Genomic DNA, 22,458 nt, shown 5'->3' on the forward strand with positions numbered 1-22,458 from the left:
TAAGTGCGGCCATTCCTCCAGCTGGCAACCTTATCGGTTCTTAAATAAAAGGCTGCTTTCTTCCACCCTGCTTGCCACTGGAAATGCAGGGAATGTTGTTGACATGAGGGGGCTCTCTCCTTTGGCTTCTCCAGCCTGCGCTGCCCTGGATCAATGGCTGTAATGAAGGACGGGAGGAATCTGATTCCCTGATAAGAGGCTGTTAGTAAACCGTGGCCCCTGGCAACCCCAGAGAGTAAACCAAGCTGAGGGAAAACGCCATGGATTGTCAGAGAGGCTGTATTAGGGAACACAGTGTTCATGCCTGCGTACTTGGGTTGCATCAGTGGTTGCAATTATGGATTTACCAGTAATTGCTTTCTTATGGTTCAACAAACCTTTACTGATGATAATAAATCAGACATTGATTATTAGTTGACTTAAACCATAAGAAAATGTTTTTAAAAAAAAATTATGGAAGGTGTTTATTATTTGTGGCAGCAGGGACACGATTGATGTAAACATAGCGTTATTAAACTTTGCTAGGCAACCTGGCTGGAACATCCGTTCTAATGGGAAAAACAGCATAACATTCAGCTGAGATTTCAAATTGCATCATTAACACTGAGGATTTCTGTGTATGAGTTTATATTAGAACAGGACAAGCTGACTGAAAAAAGACATCTTGTTTATCCATGGATACACAAAGTTTGTGCAATTTTCCCAGTAGATATAATGTTAAAATCCAGTTGCCTTGAAAAGTCTCATGTACAATGATACAGAAAAGAGCTGTAGACATGAAAAAAATTATTGACACATACATTTAACAAAAGTGGACAAAAGTGTTGCATCACTTAGAATTTTAGGATTGAAACATAATTTAAAAAAATGTAGATATTTTATTTAATGTCATGTAATCAAAGAAACTAGAAAATTATATCTCAAAAGCCATACTAGTAGTACAGTATTTCATGTTAGATTTTGAAATGTCAGTTTTTTATAAAGTATATGGAAAACTACAAAGTATATGGAAAACTACAAAGTGATATGTAATTAAATATGTTAACGTAACATTATTCAGCAGGTTTCAATAGACTTCATGAAGCAAAATGAGTTCATTCTATAGGGTGATGCTAAACTTTTGGCCATAGCTGTACTATACCAGTGGTTCCCATCTTTGACCCTCGAGATGCAGTCCAGTGCACTGGGGCTTCGTGATTGGTGGATGAAGGTTCTGAGGGTTCTAATGCTTTATAATCTTTTACTGCAGGGTTCTGAGGAAACGATCCGGGTGGTGTCAATGGACAGAGACTACCATGTGGAATGCTATCACTGTGAGGTAACCAGCGCCCTGTTTATTCTCATTTTAGTGTCAAGTTTGAGGGTTTGTTGTTGTCGTGGTGTTGTTTGGTAACCTCTGCAGGTTGTTTGGTAACCTCTGTACCTTGTTTTTCTGGCTTCAGTTTCTGAGGTACAACTGTAAAACAAATAATCCTACATAATGTCTTTGAGACGTTTGTCACTTTAGGATTTACGACTGAGTGTTTAAAGTTACGGAGGACTGTATTTATTTTCATTTTGACCAAAGTGAAGGCCACTTATACTTTTCATAAAATGTTCCTTTGCCCTTAATGCTTTCCAGTGTGGTTTATCTTGATAAATGAAGCTTCCCCATGAAGTGATTATAATAAAGTCTCGAAATTAAGTCACAATGATAAGGGGCTTTTTACGTCATGATACTGAGAGGAAGCCCCGATAAATTAGTTTTTAGCCCTCAACACATACAAGCAGGTTTTCATATCAACATTGAGAGAGAGAGAGAGAGAGAGAGAGAGAGAGGGGGAGAGAGAGAGAGAGAGAGAGAGAGAGAGAGATTTTTTTTTTATTAATTTGTTCTGTTTCGGAGTGAAATAAATGATGGGGACCCGAAAAGGTCAGAATACCGCTGTGGGATAAGAACACTTATTTTTCCAGCCTTGATTATTACCTCTCTCGAACTTTACAAATGTCAGGTTGTGCTTTGTATAATTGTCAAGCCATTTTGTATGCGTTTAAGAGCCACCTGCAGTCTGCTGGGGGTTTGGAATGCCTTGTTCAGTTAAAAAAAAAAAAAAAAAAAACTGTGAAGAGACGATAGGAAAGTTATTATTAAAATAAAACTTCAAGTTGTTTCATCTGTGTCAAAACTCATTGCGACTTTGAAGATTGATGACATTTAATAGTTTTTTGCTTGGTTCTGAACAGACAACTATGTCAAAAAGGACTGTTGTTGTAAAAGCTCAGCTTAGTGTGTCAGTGTAGGAAAGATAACTTCACTCAACACTGCAGACCCCTCTAGTGGTATAGGAAAGATAACTCCACTCAACACTGCAGACCCCTCTAGTGGTATAGGAAAGATAACTCCACTCAACACTGCATACCGCTCTAGTGGTATAGGAAAGATAACTCCACTCAAAAGTTGATGATACCGGATCAGAAGTATTGTGGAGGCTGCAGTTCTTTTTAACAGGCACTTGTATGCACAGATATATACAGTGCAGGATTGGCAAGTATGTAAAGAAAAATACATGTGCAGGCAATCTTTGTGCAAAACAAGTCTGTATACGATTGCAATGCTATACAAAAACAAACAGGAGATAAAAGATAAGATGCATCAGCTGTTCAGTGCAAGATTATGGCTTATGGATTTAGGTTTTACTAACACATATGTTTTCAAGCCTTGGTTATTACTCCTGAACACTGGAATGTGACAATGGGTGTTTGCCATCGTTTGAGCTCTGTATGTTAGACTTCTGGCTGTTGACTCGTGGTGTTCTCTTAAGAGATTCAACTGTAAACAATGCATGCCAGCAATAGAAATACACTGCAGAGCTGTACCAAGGCAGGCTAAGACAATAAATTACAATCGCACGCAAGCCAAAACCAATCTCGTCACCGGTCCTGGTGCAGTTCTTGAATGAGAATGATGATGCGAGAGCATGTCTGAATGCATCCGACAGGTTGAAACCCCCCTCTGCTCTTGTTCTTCCTCCTGTGCTCTCCAGGACTGCGGGCTCCAGCTGAACGATGAGGAGGGTCACCGCTGCTACCCCCTGGACGGGCACCTCCTCTGCCATGGCTGTCACGTCCGCCGCCTCAAGATCCAGGTGCTACCCCACCCTCCCCCCAACTACCCCATGCACGTCACCGAACTGTGAGACCACAGAGACCCTGAAGGAGACGGCAGAAGGCCGATGGAGGGAGAGAGAGAGAGAGGAGTGTAATGTGGAACAGCCTCCCGGCAGGATTCTTGCAGGGAAATGCAAGCGATGAACCTGTGCTTCTGTTTCTGTGTCTGCTATAGGCTGGAGTACTTTGTAATAAAGTGTGAGGAGAAGAAACCTTTTCTTTTTGTAGTTGCAGTACACAAATGACTGAACTGTGTGAGGTTACAGCCGTCGACACACACAAGCAGCAAGGCCTCGAGGAGAGACACACTTCAGTGGGGATGGGACTTTACTTCTTATCACCGAAGGCCTGAGAGCCAAGAGGCAAGGCTGCACTTGTGTTTAACTGAAAACAGATGCACAGCTTCGGAAAGCCACAGAGACAGCTGCTGGAGCGTCCGCTGACAATTCAAAGTAGCCGTTGTTGCAGAATAACTGCTCGTCATTCCCCGCCTCTGCAATAACACTGTAACATTACATTGGCTATGCAAGAAATTCTTGTATGCAATTTTGCATTATTTCACCGTTAACCCAATTAATGTTTTTTTTTTTTTATCCATTACGTGTGAAAAAGGGGCCATCATTTTTCTTTATTATTTGCAGTTGCCTATACGTTGTTATAACACAATTCTGTACTAATTGCAGTTGCCCCGTCTTCAGCAAACAATAGCATTTGTGACCTACAAGATTTACTGGCTATGTTTTAATGATATAACAACTATTAGATCTACATAGATTGTACGTACAGGTGTTTTTATATTGGGCAAGACTTTCACCGGAGACCATTAATTTTATAATTTCTTTGGGCAGAGGGGTGAGGAATACATAGATCTTGCATAGCTAGAAAGATAGTTATTTTATGCTGTTGCTATTTGTTATCTAGTAGAGTCAGAGGCTGAATGTACTGTTTGATTAGCAGTAGATATGACTACTGTATGATGAGGGTGAAGGGGATATAAAGATGTATTCCTTTGTGGACCACTGAAACGTCTAACAGAACTTGCACTTTGTGATCACCAGATCCCATCACTGTGTCATTGGGGGGTTGTCTTTTAACTCTGTAATGCCTAAGAATTTTTTTAATGAGAACAGCAGCTTTATCTATGTAACTAGATACTGTTTCTATACAAAACATTTTTTTCCCTCTGTCTGGCAACATAATATCCTGCATATGAAAAATCCTGACTTGTGAGGCTGAATTTAAAAAGTAATAATATTGAGGGGTAGCTAAGCATTGTATCATATGTGATACAAAAATGGGCATTACAGGGTTAAACGTGTTTGGTCTTTAGACTCTCTCTCTGCTGTTTTCAGAGAGTTATTGTGTGTTCTGAGAGTGTATGCTGTACCAACTCTATAATTGTTCAGTGAAATCAAATGCAGTGCTCTTTCAAAAGCACCTTGTTCCCCCCTTCCTCCTTATCAGCATCTTCTAGTGACAGCCAGTTAACAACTAAACAAATACGTCTGCTTTCACTGATACCCTCTGATCTGATCTCATGTTGCCTTCGGTAAGAGGCCATCCTAGTGTGTCTTCAGGTTTTAAAGGGCACATAAGGACCTTTTTATTTTATTGTGTTACATGTTCCCATGTGTTGGTACAACTGTTTACGTAAGTGTGTGTGTGTGTGTATTGTTTTATTTTTTGTTTTTCTTACATTTTTTAACTTTTAAATTGCATTCCCTGCTTCAAGATGGCTTCCCATGTACCTGTATGGATCTCTCAGAACTACATTTCCCATCATCCTCCTGCTCACATATGTAACTGAGATGGATTTACCAGTGAGCAGGAGGGTGATGGGGAAATGTAGTTCTGAGAGGTACATGCAGGTACATGGGAAGCCGTCTTGAGGCAGGGAATGCAATTTAAAAGTTTAAAAAAGTGGTCAAAATGTAAAAAAAAAAAAAATTATTAAAACAATACACACACCTTACATAAACAGTTGTAGCAACACATGGGAACATGTAACACAATAAAATAAAAAGGTCCTTATGGACCCTTTAAGAGTTTATTCAAGTCTTGTACATAGAGCTAACAAAGTAATTCCAGTAAATCTCCCAATATTACTATAGTTTTCTTCTATAAAAACTGCACACATTCTGAACGTGCATTAGATTTTTTAATTAAAGAATTACACTTTACTGATCACTCCTTCTGGCTATTTCAGTGCTGCACTTCAGCTGTGTCCCTGCATTCTGCAAGTCACACGAAGGAACTTAGAAACGTTGAAATCATTGTAAAACAGTGATTGTTTACTTCCATGTTGCTTCTTGGAGTTTTGCCAGAACCTCATGATTTTTGTGATCCTTCAAGTGATCTCTTGAAGTAGAATACCGCAAGGTGGTCAAAGTAGTACTAGCACTGAAGTTGTAAAGGAACGGTGGCTAAATTTTAGTTCATTAGTAGCCATCATACTGTAATATCTTAACCTTTTTATAACAGAATGTGAGACCTAGGGTTAGCTCTGTGTACTTTAAGGCTGCAGAAACACATTACCAGTAGATCCTTACAAAACCTGCAAAGAAAAATCATGCTCTTATGCGTAATAAAACCTCTGGTGTCTGATTTTGGTGGCATTATAGGCAGCAGTTTGCAAAATGGCTATGGTGAATCTTTGATGCCAATGACGTAAAGTTTGAAAAACATTATTCTAAGCATTTAAACAAAAAAAGCTTTGCTAGTCTACTTTTATGGTCAATGTTATTAATAAACCCATATTTAGGGTATCAGTTTACCAAAACTAGTGCAGTACAGGTTGTGCATTCTTAACATTCCATAAGCAAATATTTCGTTCCGTCTTTGCACAGAGATATTTGCGTAAACATGGTCCCTGAACGGGTTTAATAGATGCCTCAGATTTCATTTTTTCACAAGTGAAAACAAAACATGTAAACATGGCTCCAAGATTCAGGGGACACAGAAAGAGATTCACAGCGTGTAACAGGCATTTTAAAGAGATTTAAATCGTGAATTGTCAATTTCTACAGTAAAGTAAACCCTGATTATCTAGACATGTTTCACTGTCCAGTTACCAAGAGAAAATACGCTAACCAGCCCAGTGTCTCAGAACAATACTGTAGGCTGTAGGCCCTATCAAATATAATGCTGATTTAAGATGTTCTCTGTTAAAACCGGTTAGTCAAACCCAGTTCACTGTCTGCACCACACATCAAAATAATTGTTTCAAATAAAGACATTTAACACCTGAGAGAAATAGAAAGAGAACAATATTAGCAACTATTCTTAGGATGCCTGATCTATAGGATACCCAGTGTATTTCAATGCACAGGGGTTTTGTAATTATTTGCCATTGATTGGGAATATCACATTTAACAATTTTACAGTAATTGTATTATCCATATATTATTTTTACAAATCCACCCTGGTCTCCATTAGTTTAGAGGTTTTACTGTATTCTGAAAATGAAAATTATTTTTAAGAAAAAATTTTAAAAAAGCTTCATTGTTCTTGTCCTGTTAACAGGAGATTTTATAGTTTAATGTTTCGAGGAGGAAAGGGGTTTCATCATGAAAGGCCAATATTAAAATCAAAAATTAGAATTAAAAATACATACAATACCTCTGTACAGTCAAGTGGAAGGACTGAAAAAAAGCATTAAAAATGGTTCAGAAAGAGAGTTGTCCATGAAGCACAAATTCCATATGCATTCCAAGATAGAGGACCATATATACCGGTATCTATTAAATATTTTGATGCCCATTTTGTATATCATGTAACTAGTTTTCCTGTACAAAAATGTTAGTTTTTTAACTGTATTGTCCAAATTCTGTTTAAAAAAAAAAAAAAAAAGTGTCTCTGTGTTTTGTGCCCTGTGTGTAGTTTGAGAACAGCGGGTGGGTTATTTATCTAAAGATGAAAAATGTAAAGTTATTTAATGTGTTAAAAGTCAGAAGTGTCATTTAACCTTAGATGATATAATCTGCTTTTTTCAATAAAGACGTTTTGTAGTTAACTTAAAAGGTGTACTTTTTGTTTAAAAATAGGTGGCTTATCCCAGTGGGGTATAGGTTGATCAAATCAACCTCTTGGTTGATTTTGATAGACAACTGATAATAGGTGCTTGTGGCACATTGCAACCGTGCCATCCTGCCTGCCAATGGTGACGCTATAGCCCTTTATTAAACCTTGGTTTTAAAATCTGTTTTGTAATTAGATGAAACACCGTGATGTGACAGATTATGAAGGATTTCTGGACCTCAGAAGTCCTTGACAGCAGTGCATATTCATAGAAACAATATAGCAACGGTATGTAAAAATATTTTGGAAGCATCTTCTCATTCAACAAATCTGGAACGAAAAAGACACTAAAACCACAGAAGCTGTAATAAAGACAGCAACATCTTTCAGCAATATCTCCACTCCAAAAATATAGATTTCTAGGATATAGTGAATATAGAATATAGGCTGTGGAGGAATACAAGCCTCAAGACCTGAAATGCCTTGGGCAAGAGTTCCACACCGCTCTCTGGAAACTGAATGGGATAAAGCTGTATTTGAAGGATTCATTTCAGACAGTGGAAAGTCAGAGGTCAATATAATCTGCTGTTGGACAGGTTTTCACTATACACGTGTGTATACTTTGTGCTTTAAAATGTTTGATAAACGTATGACTGAAAGTCCCTGTGATAGCTGAACATCTCCCAGAAAAATATTCAAACAATCTTCTTTAACCAGTCGGTATTTCCCCCCATTCCTTTCATGGTCGCATCAGCAGATCAGTAGACTTTCCCAAGAATGCGATTCGGCCCACAGCAATGCTGGTATTATTATTATTATTATTTACTGTAACAAGACGCTGGCACGCATGCAGACTTTCCTTAATTGTTGTCCCTCTGAGACTTAACGTTGCTACCCCACCCTGTGTGACGATTGGGCATTTACTGTAAATAAAACAGCTTTACCCCAGGGTCTATGTATTAACTAGTAATGGCCAGCAAGACCAAACCAACAACTTAAACAAAGTGAGCGCCAAGCACAACCCAGTAGGTATCCGGACTGATTGCCCGCTGAGTGATTGCCCTCTGAGCAAATGCCCGCTAAGCGATTGCCATCTAAACGATTGCCCGCTGAGCGATTGCCCTCTGAGCGATTGCCACAATCCCCAAATACACTAGTTTTACATACATACTGGACTCCTTTTACTTAGAAATACAGTTTATATACACTAATCTATCCGTTCAAATATCAAAAGGTGTCCACTTCAGAAATGAACAGAGAGGCTATACAGGTTTGTAAAACAAATAACATAAGCAAGGATATGAACTATATCTGAAATTGTTATGTAATAATTAAAATATATATTGTATATTGATGATTCTTCACAGTTTTAATAGTTTTATAATACCAGTATACTTTAAAATGCTACTTAAGTTTAAGTATATAACTAGGCATAAACTATTTCTAAAAAGTAAAGTGGAAAAATGAAGAACACTACATCAGTTTCTAGTCCTAACTCTTATATTAGGCACGGTATTTGCAAGCACACATATAGCTTATTCATATAAAGAAGACACATTTTTTCTCTTCACATGTCAAGTTAAACACATAAATATATATTGAAATGAATGCACTGACACACTCACAGAAAGAAAATATATTTATATAAAGTACATTTGTAATATACGGCTTCATGAAGCAAAGTGTATGAAACACATTTGATTATATGTCAGATGTTTAGAAGACAATATATTCATATAATTTAAAAATTGTCATACAGTTCACTCAATAGAAAATGTCAGCAGCATTTAATGATGTCCTTTCAAATGTGCCTGTTTTTGATAAGAAGCAGCTGCTGGAATATAAAGTAGGACAAATTGTCATTTTTTCAGTGAGTAATATTTTTAAATTATTTTGGTTTTGTTTTTTTCTATGATATTTGTAAAAGCAATTTCCTGCAAAAATGATCCCCACGCGTCCTGTCTACATTCTTCTCAATCTGTGACAAACGATGTCATCTTTTATTTTTGTACTTTTAATGTAACGCATTTGGGAATTCACGTTCACTCTGACAATGTCTTCTTACTGAGTCCGTTCAGTTTATTATTAACTGGGTGCTTTGCTTGATACATTTATTAAAAGTAAAATAATTATTTTTCATCCATTTTCATCATTCCAAACATGTATTCTTTCTTCATAATTTATTATTTATTTTGTGTTTGGCAAGTGATTAATTATTTTGCCACGGTTAGGCGCTTGGTTTTTTAACACACTATCTGCTACTTATGAGGAATAACTTTATTATTGCATTGTGCATCACAATCCCAGTAACTTTGTATTTTTACTTCACAGATTCTTGGGTTTACCAGTGGCTTCACTAAAGAAATAAGATGAGTGTGCGTGTGCATATGTACATATGTTAAGATACCATGCTCATTATTTTAGTATTACAGGGGTGTATTTCCCCAGGTTACTATAAATATAATAGCAATGTGGTGTTTGTTAATGATTTTTGATGAATGTTGAATTTTGGCACTGTAGGACACCCTACACCGTTATCTCAGTTTGGAACTGTCATTTATTGATAATTAAGCGTTGTGCATTACAACCCCAGTGAATCTATTTTTTTGTTTTTATTTCACAGGTTCCTAGTTATTCCACAGCCAATGCAACGCTCCCTCCAGAATCCCCAGTGAAGCCCAGCGACTTCGCACAGCCAGGACTCGAATCTGTGCTCCGATAACTATACTACTCCCCCTGTACCCTACGCAACTGTGCCTTTACGATGGGAAACACTTGGGGACCCCTGTATTCCCCTGACTGTATGACTGTTCACCACGAGGTCCTGCCTTAACCAGGAGAGACCTTGGTTTTAAATGGAACTTGCTGCTGCTCTATTTATTAAATGGAGCTCTTACAGTATTTTCTCCTAGCTAACTAATGTTTAATAATCTCTCGACTCTAACCCGATCATCAGTGCCATGGAGGGCGAAACTTTGAGAGAAAGCGCGTCTTTTGATTAAAAAAAAAGTAATTGGTAAAGGTCCCAGAGCCTTCCTATTTGTTTTTGTTAACTTTTAACAGGCAATCTACCAGACGCTTTTTTCTTTTGTTTTGTTTTTTGCCAACTAACATTTAGCTTACTAACCTGTTAAATGTTGTTTTTTCCTTAATGTTTAGTTAATAGAAACCACTTTAAAAACTAATAAAAAAGCTCAGCTAATGTTCAGCGATCAGAAATGTCACTGTTACCTTAACCAATGTATTCTTGTTGTCGTTTCGAATCACTTTGCATGTCCCTTTCAGGTAACACAGTCTGGTGACTGTGAAATGTCATACCCACACCAAGTTGCTCTCTAACTAATCATTAGTTAAAGAAAAACTCGAAGGCTTTGTGCACGATTAATAAAGCGCCTCTTACAATAACGTGTGGAAATGAAACAGGTAAGGATTGAAATATTCTGAATATGTAGCTGGAAGCCTGGTACTAATTCTCCCTTTAAGAGGTTACGCTGGCTGCAGTAAGTGAGCTGCTCAGCTATGAAACAGACCACAGAAACTATTTTGACCTCTGCTGAAAGGTCAGAGCCGAGGTGAGGGGTGGCTCGTTCGGAATCCAGTCAGGAAGTGAAACACAAACATTCCAGCCCAAAGCTCTGTGAGAATGTACAGTATTCTGTCTAAAAAAAATGTGCTGATAAAACTCATCTCCGCGCCACTCTCCCAGATCTGAGCATTTTTTCAGTGCTGATAAGAGCCTGTCATTGCAAAGGAGAGCCAGGTGACCTGCTATTCAGTTAACCAAATGTTGGTCTGTTCAAGCAGAATAGCAGGTCACAATCTTTTTGTTTTTTGTAAATTTTGTATAAAACAGAACTACTTCACTCTTCAAACACTGCTGACCTGTACACAGGTTTAGGAAATATAACTCCACTCAAAACTGCAGACTGCTGTAGTAGTAGTATAGGAAGGATAACCACTCAAAACTGCAGACTATTTCAGTAATATCCACTCAAAACGTGCCAATTTCTAAGCACTGAAATCGTTTTAGCTATCCTAGGGATGGCAGAACGAAAAAGCTTTGCACATGTATTTCATTGAAAAAATATATTTCAAAATGATCAAATTAAAAGCAATATTTTTTAAAACTGTGTTATAAAGAAATGGTTTGCCAATTAATAACAGAGTATGCAAGAAAGTCTTTGTACACTGAGGTGGACCCATCTTACAAAGAATTGGGAACCACTAAGCATAATCCATTAAAAATGGACTGAGTCAGCCCTTATAAATATTTACCACGGTAAATTTTGTAGTTTTCTCACGGTTGTGCTATGCATGTACCACAGTTTATGATGATTTTCTATGTCTTCTTACATTCTTTACCATATACCAGTCGCAGTCTACCCGTCGCAGTGTGTGCGGGGGGAGCAGTGGGGTTTGGTTTTCAGGACCATAGAAAGGCGTTCTAGGGTCTCTGGCAGCTGTCGACAGGAACAAGGATTCCATTGAGAAGACGTCTGTGAGGAATAAAAAGGCACCTGGAGACGCCCCCCCCCCCCCTCCCCCCCCAAGGGGCCAGGAAAAGGGAACTGTCTGAACCGCCTCAGAATACCTGGCAAAGCTCATCTGAGAAACAGAACATATGGAAAATCCATTGAAAAGAATGATAACCAAGTCTAGAAAATCCAATTCATCTTACTTCTTGCTTCCATAATACAGTATTTGCTTCTTTTTGTTTTTACGTTAATTTAGGATATAATAATGTAATCCATCTGACCAAAACATTTTGGTGCATACAAAAGGATATGAAGACAGGTCATTCGAGCTCAAGGGGACCACTTTCTGAGGAGGTAGGCCCTCCTTTTGTGATTGACACTTCAGTACACAAACCGAATGTGATTGAGAAAGTGGTGCCAGGGAACGTGTTGTGCGCATGCAGAGGATAAGCTGAGTAACTCATGCAGCCGCACATGCTGAGAACGTGTCTGGTTGTACAAAACATGAAGCAAGTACATGAAAAACTGTCAATTATTTGGTTAAAAAAAACCCAACAACATATGTTACTACAGCATTGGTTTCCTTTCAAATGACATCAGTTTTGGGGTTGTGTGAACCATATAACAACTACAGATTTTAAATTACTAAACAATATTAATTTGAATTATTGCCTTTCAGTCAAGATAATTAACAAACCGGTATTCCAGTCCATATCTTACCTTGCTATTCTAGAAGAGTGTAATATGCAGCCCGATGAAGGCATTAAACTGATACACTGGCCTGCTAGACTTGGTTTCCTTTTGAGTGTTTGCAGTTATTGATGACATTCCTGTCCTTCCCTGTATTAGTGAAGTGCAGGACAGCGTCACACACACACGGATATACAGCACGCATGCATGCACACTCACACCTCCTTGTGCATTACCCAGGTCAAGACAGAAATTCTGTTTATCCTCAAACCTCAAACAGTCTATAAACTTGTTTCTGTTTTGACAGATTCATTTGTCACCAGCAGATGATGTCAAGCCGCAGACCAAAAATGGAGAAAAAAACAGTCAGTCTGGTTCCAGCTAAGCAATCAAAGTCACAGCCACATTCTTTATATATATTTATTAATAAGGAAGAAGAAAAGTATTTGATAAACTGATAACTCACTATTTTTATAATTAATTACAAAATGTCAGCTTCTGCCTTCTTCAGATAAACGTTGTTGATACCATGCGATCCGAAGAGGGCATAAGCCAACATTTTGTAGCGAATTATTAAAATAGTGAGCTATCAGTTTATCAATTACTTCTCTTCTTCGTTAGGTATTTCTAGTGATTGATCAGTATCCTGATTCTCCTTGAATATTGGACTGTCTGCTGTTTTTGAAAACTCTATATATATATATAGAAAGCCTATTTATGATTGGTACATTAAAGAATTATGAAATGGTGCAATATCATTTATGTACATTTTAGGTTCATAAACATATACCCTGTATGCATGATCATTGATGAATATGTATGCAACAGTACAGGATCTTTTTAAATTCATATATTCATTATTGTTTATGAAAAATATATATATGTTCCCACATATAAATTCTCACACTACAATATAAACATATGTTCCTATAAAATGTCATACCTTTGTAAGTAAATATATTATTTTTCCCCCTACAGTTTTACACTTGAGGCATGTGTGTTTCATATGCACAATCATATCCTATTACGATTCCTATAGGATTAATAGTCATACTACACATTGTCCAATATACAATATGGGAGTATTGTATATCCTAAAGGCAGGGTAATGAATGTCCTGTTGTAACAGCAGTAATTCTGGGTGGTCCTGCTCCCTCCTGCTCCTGCTGCGGAGGACCATGCCCTTCTCAGAGGTGTCTGTTCTCACAGGCCGGGCCTTTCTGACCTCCCAGATAAACTGGCTTTGTTGAAATAGGGTTTGATTCTCTTTTCTTTCTTCCAGCCAGCCAGTCAGACAGCTGTGGTTGTCTTGCGATACATTTTGTCTGTTCTATAATATTTATTCAGTTGTACTCTCCCCCACCCTCCCTTAAAAGTCATCATCATCATCATCAACGACGGTCTATTTGCACCATGGTCATTTTGTGGAGTTTGCCATTTACCGTCTTTTTCTGTTTTTCTTTGTCATGTTTTGCTCGACTGTGTTTTCATTGTTCTTTGCTTTGACTTCACAGTTGTATACGGCAGTACACATCTTTATTTTAATAATGGGGATCCCTAGTTCATTAAATGTTGAATTACAAGCTTACATACTGACATGTTAACAAGTGTGTTTCATTATTTGTTTATGGGTGTTGATGCTCTACCTCACCTAATGATTCTCAAAAGAAATCTAACTACATCTCAATTAGTAAGCAATAGGTTACCATATTATTATTATTTATTTCTTAGCAGACACCCTTATCCAGGGCGACTTACAATTGTTACACTATATCACATTATTTTTACATACAATTACATTATTTTTACACATTATTTTTACATACAATTACCGTGGGCTAGTGTGCTGTTAGTTACACCTGATAATTCCCCTTTAAGGCATATAATCAACATTTCAGAACCATTTAGTGTTATGCATCACAACACAAGAAACATCTATCATAATACTTACTGTAGCCTTTAATTCATCCATATGCTAGGAATTGTTTCACCCCTACCAACAACTGTCTTATAATGGTTACCAGTCAGTATCTTTCTCTTCTAGAACTGAACCTCAGCACCGTTTGGAACTCAATCCATTCTAAAGGGGACTGCTTTAAAGAAAGTGGTATTGCCGAAGCACACTCATACTTGATAATATAGTCTGCTTAATGCAGACACAGTGTGAATGTCATTTAGACTTGAATAGATGCCTGAACACATGCAGTAACTGCTCTCTGAGAAAGAAAGTCTTCCAGATTACAATTAAAACTCATTACTGTGTCTCGCCTTGGTCTTAAAATGCATTCTGGTCCTCTAGATTATGTTCAAACTTATTCAAGATGCACACATACAAATGTATACAGCAGGGCAGAAAATACATTTCAATGTGCCTTATAACAGGTTAAACAATAAAAAACAGTAAGCTAAATACAGCACCTAGCATTCATTCTTTTAATGTATAAGAGAACAGAGGCTGGGTGCGAATAAGCGACCCCGCAAGTGAACATCTTAACGTCTTATGAAAAAGAGCCAGGCTCCTCTGCATTTGCGGTTATAGAGCTTTTAACTTCATCGCATCTCACCGACAGAGGACAGAATCTGTAACGCATCACATCTATTACAAATGCAAATATAATAAAATGCATTATTAATTACTGACTTGCAGCGATTATTTATTTCTTAGAAATAAATCCTTTTACAGATATGGCCAGGTCAGCTGCTACATGGAGGAAAATATTAATGATTGATATTAATTAATGACTTTAAATGGATTTCATGGCCTGCTACATGCAATGTTTTTGTTGGATAAGAATTAGAATGATGTACACCAGTATGAAAGATGGTCCTACCGGACAGGGTATCTGTTTACATCACTGTACATTTTGCAGTTATTTGGTATTGCTACCTATTAAAGAGTAAGTAGCAGAGTTCCGAAAAATATAGCGTCACACGTCCCCACATGTTGCTACAACTGTTTAAATAACGTACCTGTAATTTCTCTTTTCATTGTTAACATCCTGATAACATTTTACACTTATAACTTTAAAGTCTGTTTCAAAGCTCTTTTCAAAATGGCCGCTCTAGTGCACTGATAGTTTAAGGATTATTGCCCACATTGGCAAACAGGTAACACATTAATAACAATCCATGACGTGATACGGAACTGAAAAACCAGAGCACTTGTTGTTATGTATTTATTTATTTATTTTTTAATCGCTCTTCCTGCTGTGATTTAGAAGACAGATCTCAAACCCCCAGTGCACTAGAGTGGCCATTTTGAAAACAGCTTTGAAACATACTTTAAAGTTCTAAGTGTAAATAGTTGTCAGGGTAAGATAGCAATTTAGGAACAAAAGGTGTGTCCAAAGCAAGAATGCCCATAATTATGTTTACCGAGTTTTTATCAGAAATGCCCTCGTGTTTTCCCATTTTATCTGGGACATTAGAAACCATTCACTCTGAGAGGAATGCATCCCTGGAGGCCTTTCTTTGAAGGCAGGCCGCGTGGAATGCTTGCTCAGAGTAATTTGCTTGATGTTGGGTTATGAAACTAGATAGAGCACAAAAAACAGTGTTACACGTGAGGTCCTGTTTTTTGTATTGGTGTTATCTTGCTCATGGCAACAGTGTTGCAATTGACAATATCCACATGACTTAACTGGTGCAAGGAATTGAGGCCAGAGACAGATTCAACCCAGAGGAACATTGTAATTGCGGATGTGAAAAATTAACCATTCTGAAGCATAGACACCAGTATGTCAGCATACTTGGAGCAGCAAAGATGGAGGCAGGGTGACACTTCTTCAACGCAGCCATTGGCAGCTGAGGATAACATGTGACGTGTTGAGTTGATATAATTGGATGTTGGTCTAAGCATCTGGTGGCAACAATGAGATCTGGTCAATCTCTGTTGTGCAAACCACTGATTTGATTGTCTCTTCTACAGATCATGGGTGGAGTTTAGTTTGAATTGCCAATAACCTCACTTGTAATGATTTGGCATCTCAGCCTACTGAACTGAATGGAAAGGCAAGGGCTGGACAAGAACCACAAACCAAATGGTTCAAAGACAAACGTCTCACCATTCAACTAAAGAGCAAGCGCTGTACAGGTTTGATTTTGTGTTGGGGAAATTGATTTAAGGCCTAATGAAGACAAGCAATCAGTATTTTTTTTCCAGTCAAATGTCTAACACCTTGTTATCTCCAGGCTTTAAAAAAAAAAACTTTTTATAGCGTGATGTACTCTTTCCTCTTCGCAGAAGATTGGGAAAGATTGATTGCAAAAAAAATAAAAAATTATTGTTTTCAGAATTCCTCTCCCTCGTCTGCACTTACTACTGACAAAATCCTACTCCTAGGTGACTTCAACATTCATGTTGACTTGCCTTCCTCCCCCTTAGTGACCGACTTCAACACGCTTCTGGACTGCCTTGGCCTCTCTCAATCCACTACTCACTACTCACACCCAGGATCTGCTCATCACCAGGGGCCTTGATATCTCCAATCTCTCAGTCTCAGATATCTCTCTATCTGACAATTTCTTAATCACTGCTAATATTAATCTTCCTGCTCCTCCGCTACTGATATTGTTATCTCCTTCCGTCCCAAGAATCTGCTGAATCCTCTGAAACTCTCGGAACGTGTCTCTGCATCCCCTCTAACTGGTACTCTCCCGTCCTCAGTTGATGATGCGGTGACCCTCTACAATTCCACCCTTACTCATATCATTGACAATGTTGCCCACTTACAACCAGAACGGTCAAGAAAGATCGACACTGCCCATGGTACACCCTCGAACTTCGAGTGCTTAAGTCTGCCTGCTGCAAGCTTGAGCGCAAGTGGAGGTCGTCTGGACTAATGGTTCACAGAGAGATCTAGACCGACCATCTCGCAAGCTACAGGCATGCACCCACCGTGGCCAGGGTGAAGTACTTCTCTGAAATCATAACTATGGGACATGGTAAACCCAAAGTTCTCTTTAAGACCATTGACCTAAATCCTACACCCAGCCACCAACAGATCCATCTCCCGTTTATCCTCCTCACTTATCTGTCATGATTTCTCCTCTTTCTTTCAAAACAAAATTGACAACAACTATTCTACACTCTCCCCCCACAAACCCAGTTTACTACTTGACCACCTTGACTCTCCTCCAGTTGGCCCTCCTGCCCTCTCCTCCTTCTTTCCTCTCTCCATTGCTGATGTCTCCGGTCTACTGTTGAAATCAACTACTGCCACGTGCCCCCTGGACCCCTGGCCGACTAACCTTGTCCGTCCCTGTGCTTCTGATCTTGCATCTTCCATTATGCACATTCTCATCCTGTCCCTGGACTCTGGCTCGGTTCCTGCTGCCCTTAAGCTTGCCCGAGTTACGCCAGTACTCAAAAAACCCTCCCTTGACCCGGCTGACTTATCTAATTTCCATCCCATCTCCAATCTCCCTTTTCTCTCCAATACTCTCGAAAGGGCTGTAGCCAGTCAGCTGATGAAACATCTCACAGATAACAATCTGCTTGAATCTCTACAGTCTGGCTTCCGGCTGCATCACAGTACTGAAACTGCTCTGCTCCGGATTGTGAATGATCTCCTGCTTAATGCTGGTGCTCCCTCTGTGCTTGTCCTCCTTGACCTAACAGCCGCTTTTGACACCATAGATCGTGGCATCTTTCTTGACTGCCTTCAGAAGTATGCTGGGATCTCTGGAACTTGTCTCTCCTGGATGTCCTCTTACCTATCCGGACACATGCAGTCTGTTTTCTATGCTGGATGCAGTAGTGTCGCAAACCCAGTCACGTGTGGTCCACTATGAAAGGCGCTATATAAAATAAAAATTGATTCATTGATTGACTTGAGTTACAATCAGTCTTTGCACAGAGACACTGACTAAGATTGATGTCATTCCAGTGCTACAGTTTAGCAAGGGCTGGGACAGCAGGGAAGCTAGGAGATGGATCGCTGCAGCTCTGTGAATGACCTGCAGACAGGTGGACATCGGAAAAGATTACACACATATAAATAAAGAGACACCTTGATATTTCAGGGGTTTAAAAACTCAGTTGGTGCTAGGCACAAGTAAGTTACTGGGTTAAGGTTCACTGAATGTTTGAAACACTGCACTGGAATGGACCCTATTCACTTTAGCTCCAGCAGCAGTAACTTTCATAAATACCAACATTGATTTAATACTTAAACACTAAGTATCTTTGAATGCATTTTAGTAGTAGTTTTTTTTTTACCTTCCCCTACTGTTTTATGGTGTTTTATGTTCTCAGATCTGTTGCTGAAATATTGTTATTATATTTTTTATCTCTAAATCTGCCTTTACCTGGAGCTGTTTTGAGTTTATCTAGAGAATCCTAACTTCTAGGACTGAATAGCCTTCTGTGTTCCATTCAAATCATGTGACAATGTGGACTTTCAGCTCTTCCAGCCCAACCCGCTCTCTGTCTTTATAAGTGAACATATATACCATGTGCATCTCGTGTCACACGATGTTAAAAAAAAAATGCTTTGTTTAGTCTTACTTTCAGGTAGTCTCTAACACTTCCTCTCCCTGCAGTAGTTCTTATCACCTGGAGAGTGAAATTATCTCCACCCCATTCAACACCTTATTTCCTGTCATTAACCAGCCAGCTGTTTCCCCTAATGACTGACATGCTTGGCAGCCAGAGACATGCTTTTATATATATATATATATATATATATATATATATATATATATATATATATATATATATATATATATATGTTTTAATTTAATTAAAAGCTACTGTAGATACTTTTAAGAACAAGCTTTATCGCTTTATCGGCAAAACCTCATTTCAGAAGACTGGACAAAATACAGGAACTAGACCAACAGCAACTCAAATGCCATTTGCTCAGAAACAGTACAGAAACTGCTGTGTCATGCCAGGTACTGTGTATTGTTCTACAGTGGCGTTGTACTTTGTTTAACTCAATGTGAGGTAGATAAACAAAGAGAGTAGAGAAAATATGTTTTTGTGCTGATTACAACTGCCACTGTAGCTCATTGTAAGAACTGCGACTTCAATCGGCTTTTTATTGTCTCATTTTTCTCCAGGAGATGTATTTTAATTTTTTTTAATGCTTTGGTCTGTAGGAGCTGGTCACTTAGAATTAAGCAGCGTGCATAACAGCATTTTTTAATAGGCCATGAATTTCAAGCGTGCAAGCTTCTTTTGTGATTGCACATTCCTCTCCGCTATAGCCAATCCCCTCCACACACGCACACACACAAAACTCTGAAAAGCACAGGCCAAGCAAAATACAGTTATACCCAATATTATTTGGTTCACCTCAGTTTCAATGTCAGCAGTTGGGTAATGCTTTATTTTGAGTGGCATATATAACAACAACGTAATTAATATGCAATTAACAATTTTCTGATGTTTAGTTACATGTTAATAAATAGTCAATAGACATGCTATGCATGTGTGTATCTATCATTAGACTTCCATTTGAGCTCATATTTCATCTGTATATTGAGTATGTTTTCTGTTCCTAAAGGCACTCAACATACATGTGAAATATGAAGCAAGAAGCAACAACAATCTATAACATTGCATTTGAAATATCTGCTTAGAAAAAAAATTAAAGAATAGAAACAAACAGTCAGCTCCAGTTCCCTGAAAGACCAAACATTCAGCAGCTCTTTCAAATCCCCCTGCTCCTCAGTTACTAAGTCACTGTCCATCTTTCATCCTAGCCAAAAATGACAAAGAAGTTGTTATGTTTTAACTAATGTGCCGTTGCCAGGCAACAAAATTGCCTAGTCTGTCTCAAAGGGCCCTTGCTTTGCTGTGATTTCAGATTCAGATAATTCGGGAATTTGTTACAGGGTCCCTTTACACTTGGTTTCAGTCACACTGTTGTTTCTTCCTTGTCTGTGAAAACTTAGCTTTTGTAATTTCACAGTAATTCTGCAGGTATTTTTTTCACATGCTTATTTTACTCATTTAATGCCGTTGTGAAACTTAAGGAGAAGGAATAGTGTACACCTCAGTCATTCATTTTCTTACCTCAGATTAACACACTGTCTCCCCTTTTGTTTTGTTAAAGATCTTTTAGTTTTTTGGTATGTCAAAGACTTATAGAAGTAAAAGCTGCTGCTAGTTCCTGGTACGACATCACTTCCTGTACTGTTGCTCGGTCTTCCTCCAATGGTCCAGCCGCAGTCAGGCAATGTGGCCTACTGCACAGGAAGACTGATACCAGGAAGAAACAGCTTGATTTTGTATCTACAGGTACAGCAAAAATCTTTATAGCCTGCATAAAAGTCCAATAAAAACAAGCAAAGAACCAAAAGTTCTTCAACACCAGAACGGGGGGTCAGTGATAATGCTTTTGGTGCTAATTAGAGGTAAGATAGTGCTTGTTCATGAGAAGATTACTAATAAATAATTATGACTATTGTGTCATAACAAACAAAGAGTCACTAAAGGCCATTTCAAAGATTATGCTGAGAAACTTTAAAAAGAAGAGAACTGTGCATTGTTCTGTGAATAGTTAACGCCCCCTAGTCGTTAAATGAGAGAACTACATACAACCGAAGTTTCTTCAATAGTCTGAGAGAGATTAGTCTGTGTGATACTATACCTGTATAGACTGGTGGCTTCAAGAGCCCTCATCAAATGAAGCAGATCTCAAAGCCTTTAGATATATATTTTGTAAATATTTTCATGAAATTTGATTTCTTACCTGTGTAATATCTTTTATATATATATATATATATATATATATATATATATATATATATATATATATATATGTGTGTGTGTCCATCCATCAACAGTCCAAAGCACCGTTGACCATTGTTCCATAGTCCAATTTCTGTGTTTTTGTGCATATTTTAGCCTTTTAGTTCCCCTTTCTTAACAGAGGTATTCTTACTGCAACACATCCTTCAAGTCCTGATTTCAAGAGTGACCTTCATACTGTTGATTTGATGGACAACGACACTTGTGCCTTCTGCCAGTTCTGTTGTCAATTCAACGCTTGTCTTCTTTCTATTCCTTAAGGATATTAGCTTCAAGTATTGTTCATCCTTGTTAGACATCTTTTTGGGTCTTCCAGTCCTGGGTTTGTCAATTACAGATGATGTTTCTCTGTACTTGTTGATTATGCTTCGGATACCACACCTTGAAACTCGAGTGATGCGAGCTATTTCACATAATGTTTTTCCTTCTTTATGCAAGTCAAGGTTGTTATAATAGTAGGCTTTGAGTAAATTGTTGATAATGCATCAGAGTAGAAAAATGCAACATGTCTAAGACTTTTGCACAGCAGTGTATGTACATGGAACCAAATTAGGATAAGTACAATTATGAATATTATAACTTAAATAGAAAATATCATAACACAATTAAATCACCATGACCTGAACCCACTGTAGGAACATGTAAAAATTTATGTGTAACATATAGACAAACAGATGCCTCCATATAACGACACTCTCAGTAACTGGTGCAAAAGCTAGTCCTTAGCAAGCTTGATCACAATTGAATAAGTAGTTCTCTAGAGACATTGAAATGTGTGTATGTACGGGTACCCTCACTCTATCTCATCCAGCAGGGATATTAATGCTGAGGTGGCTTTTTCCCCCCCAAAACCTTGGTGGTCCTTGTCTCCAAATGCTGCACAGTTCCCTGCCTGGTGCAAAGTCAAACAGAGGCCTTTGTTGCTGCCGAGCGCCACATAATCCTTTCATCTAGCACAGTGAAAGAGGCGTGCACACAGGTTCACACTGAGCCTCCTTGTAACACTTTCAAAATGAACCACCAGCGCACAATAAAAAGGGTCAGGGTCTGCTCCCCCACCCAGTATCCCTATGAGAGCACGAGCTACCTACATCGCAAAGAAACACAAAGCAGAAAAGAGCATGAAAGTGCTGCAGGAACAAGCAGAAAGGCGCTTCTCCCCAAATCAAACAACTGTCATGGATTTTTGCAAACTTTTTATTATTTCTCAGGCTAATTCCACCCCTGCTGGTTTGTTTGGTTTTGTACTAATTTGCGGTTCTTTTGAAGGAGGCGAACAGAGAGATGAAAGAGAGAAGATTAGGGAGTTTTAATAACGTGGCGACAGAGGAGTCAGGGATCAAAGGAGCTCAGCTGACAGGATGTGAC

General features: G+C 38.4%; 1 protein-coding gene across 1 annotated transcript in view; it reads left to right on the forward strand.

Annotated features, from left to right (window-relative positions):
* LOC117425390 (Wilms tumor protein 1-interacting protein homolog) overlaps positions 1-7,166 on the forward strand; it is a 37,858-nt gene extending 30,692 nt beyond the window's left edge. Inside the window, exons 7-8 of the mRNA XM_034042284.3 lie at positions 1,250-1,318; positions 3,024-7,166. Of these exons, the coding sequence (XP_033898175.3) occupies positions 1,250-1,318; positions 3,024-3,176 (222 nt within the window). The 3' untranslated portion in view covers positions 3,177-7,166. The remainder of the gene's footprint in view (positions 1-1,249; positions 1,319-3,023) is intronic.
* The last annotated feature ends 15,292 nt before the right edge of the window (positions 7,167-22,458 follow it).

This window comes from Acipenser ruthenus, chromosome 20 (assembly GCF_902713425.1).
Source record: "Acipenser ruthenus chromosome 20, fAciRut3.2 maternal haplotype, whole genome shotgun sequence".
In the NCBI taxonomy this organism is placed as follows: Eukaryota; Metazoa; Chordata; class Actinopteri; order Acipenseriformes; family Acipenseridae; genus Acipenser; species Acipenser ruthenus.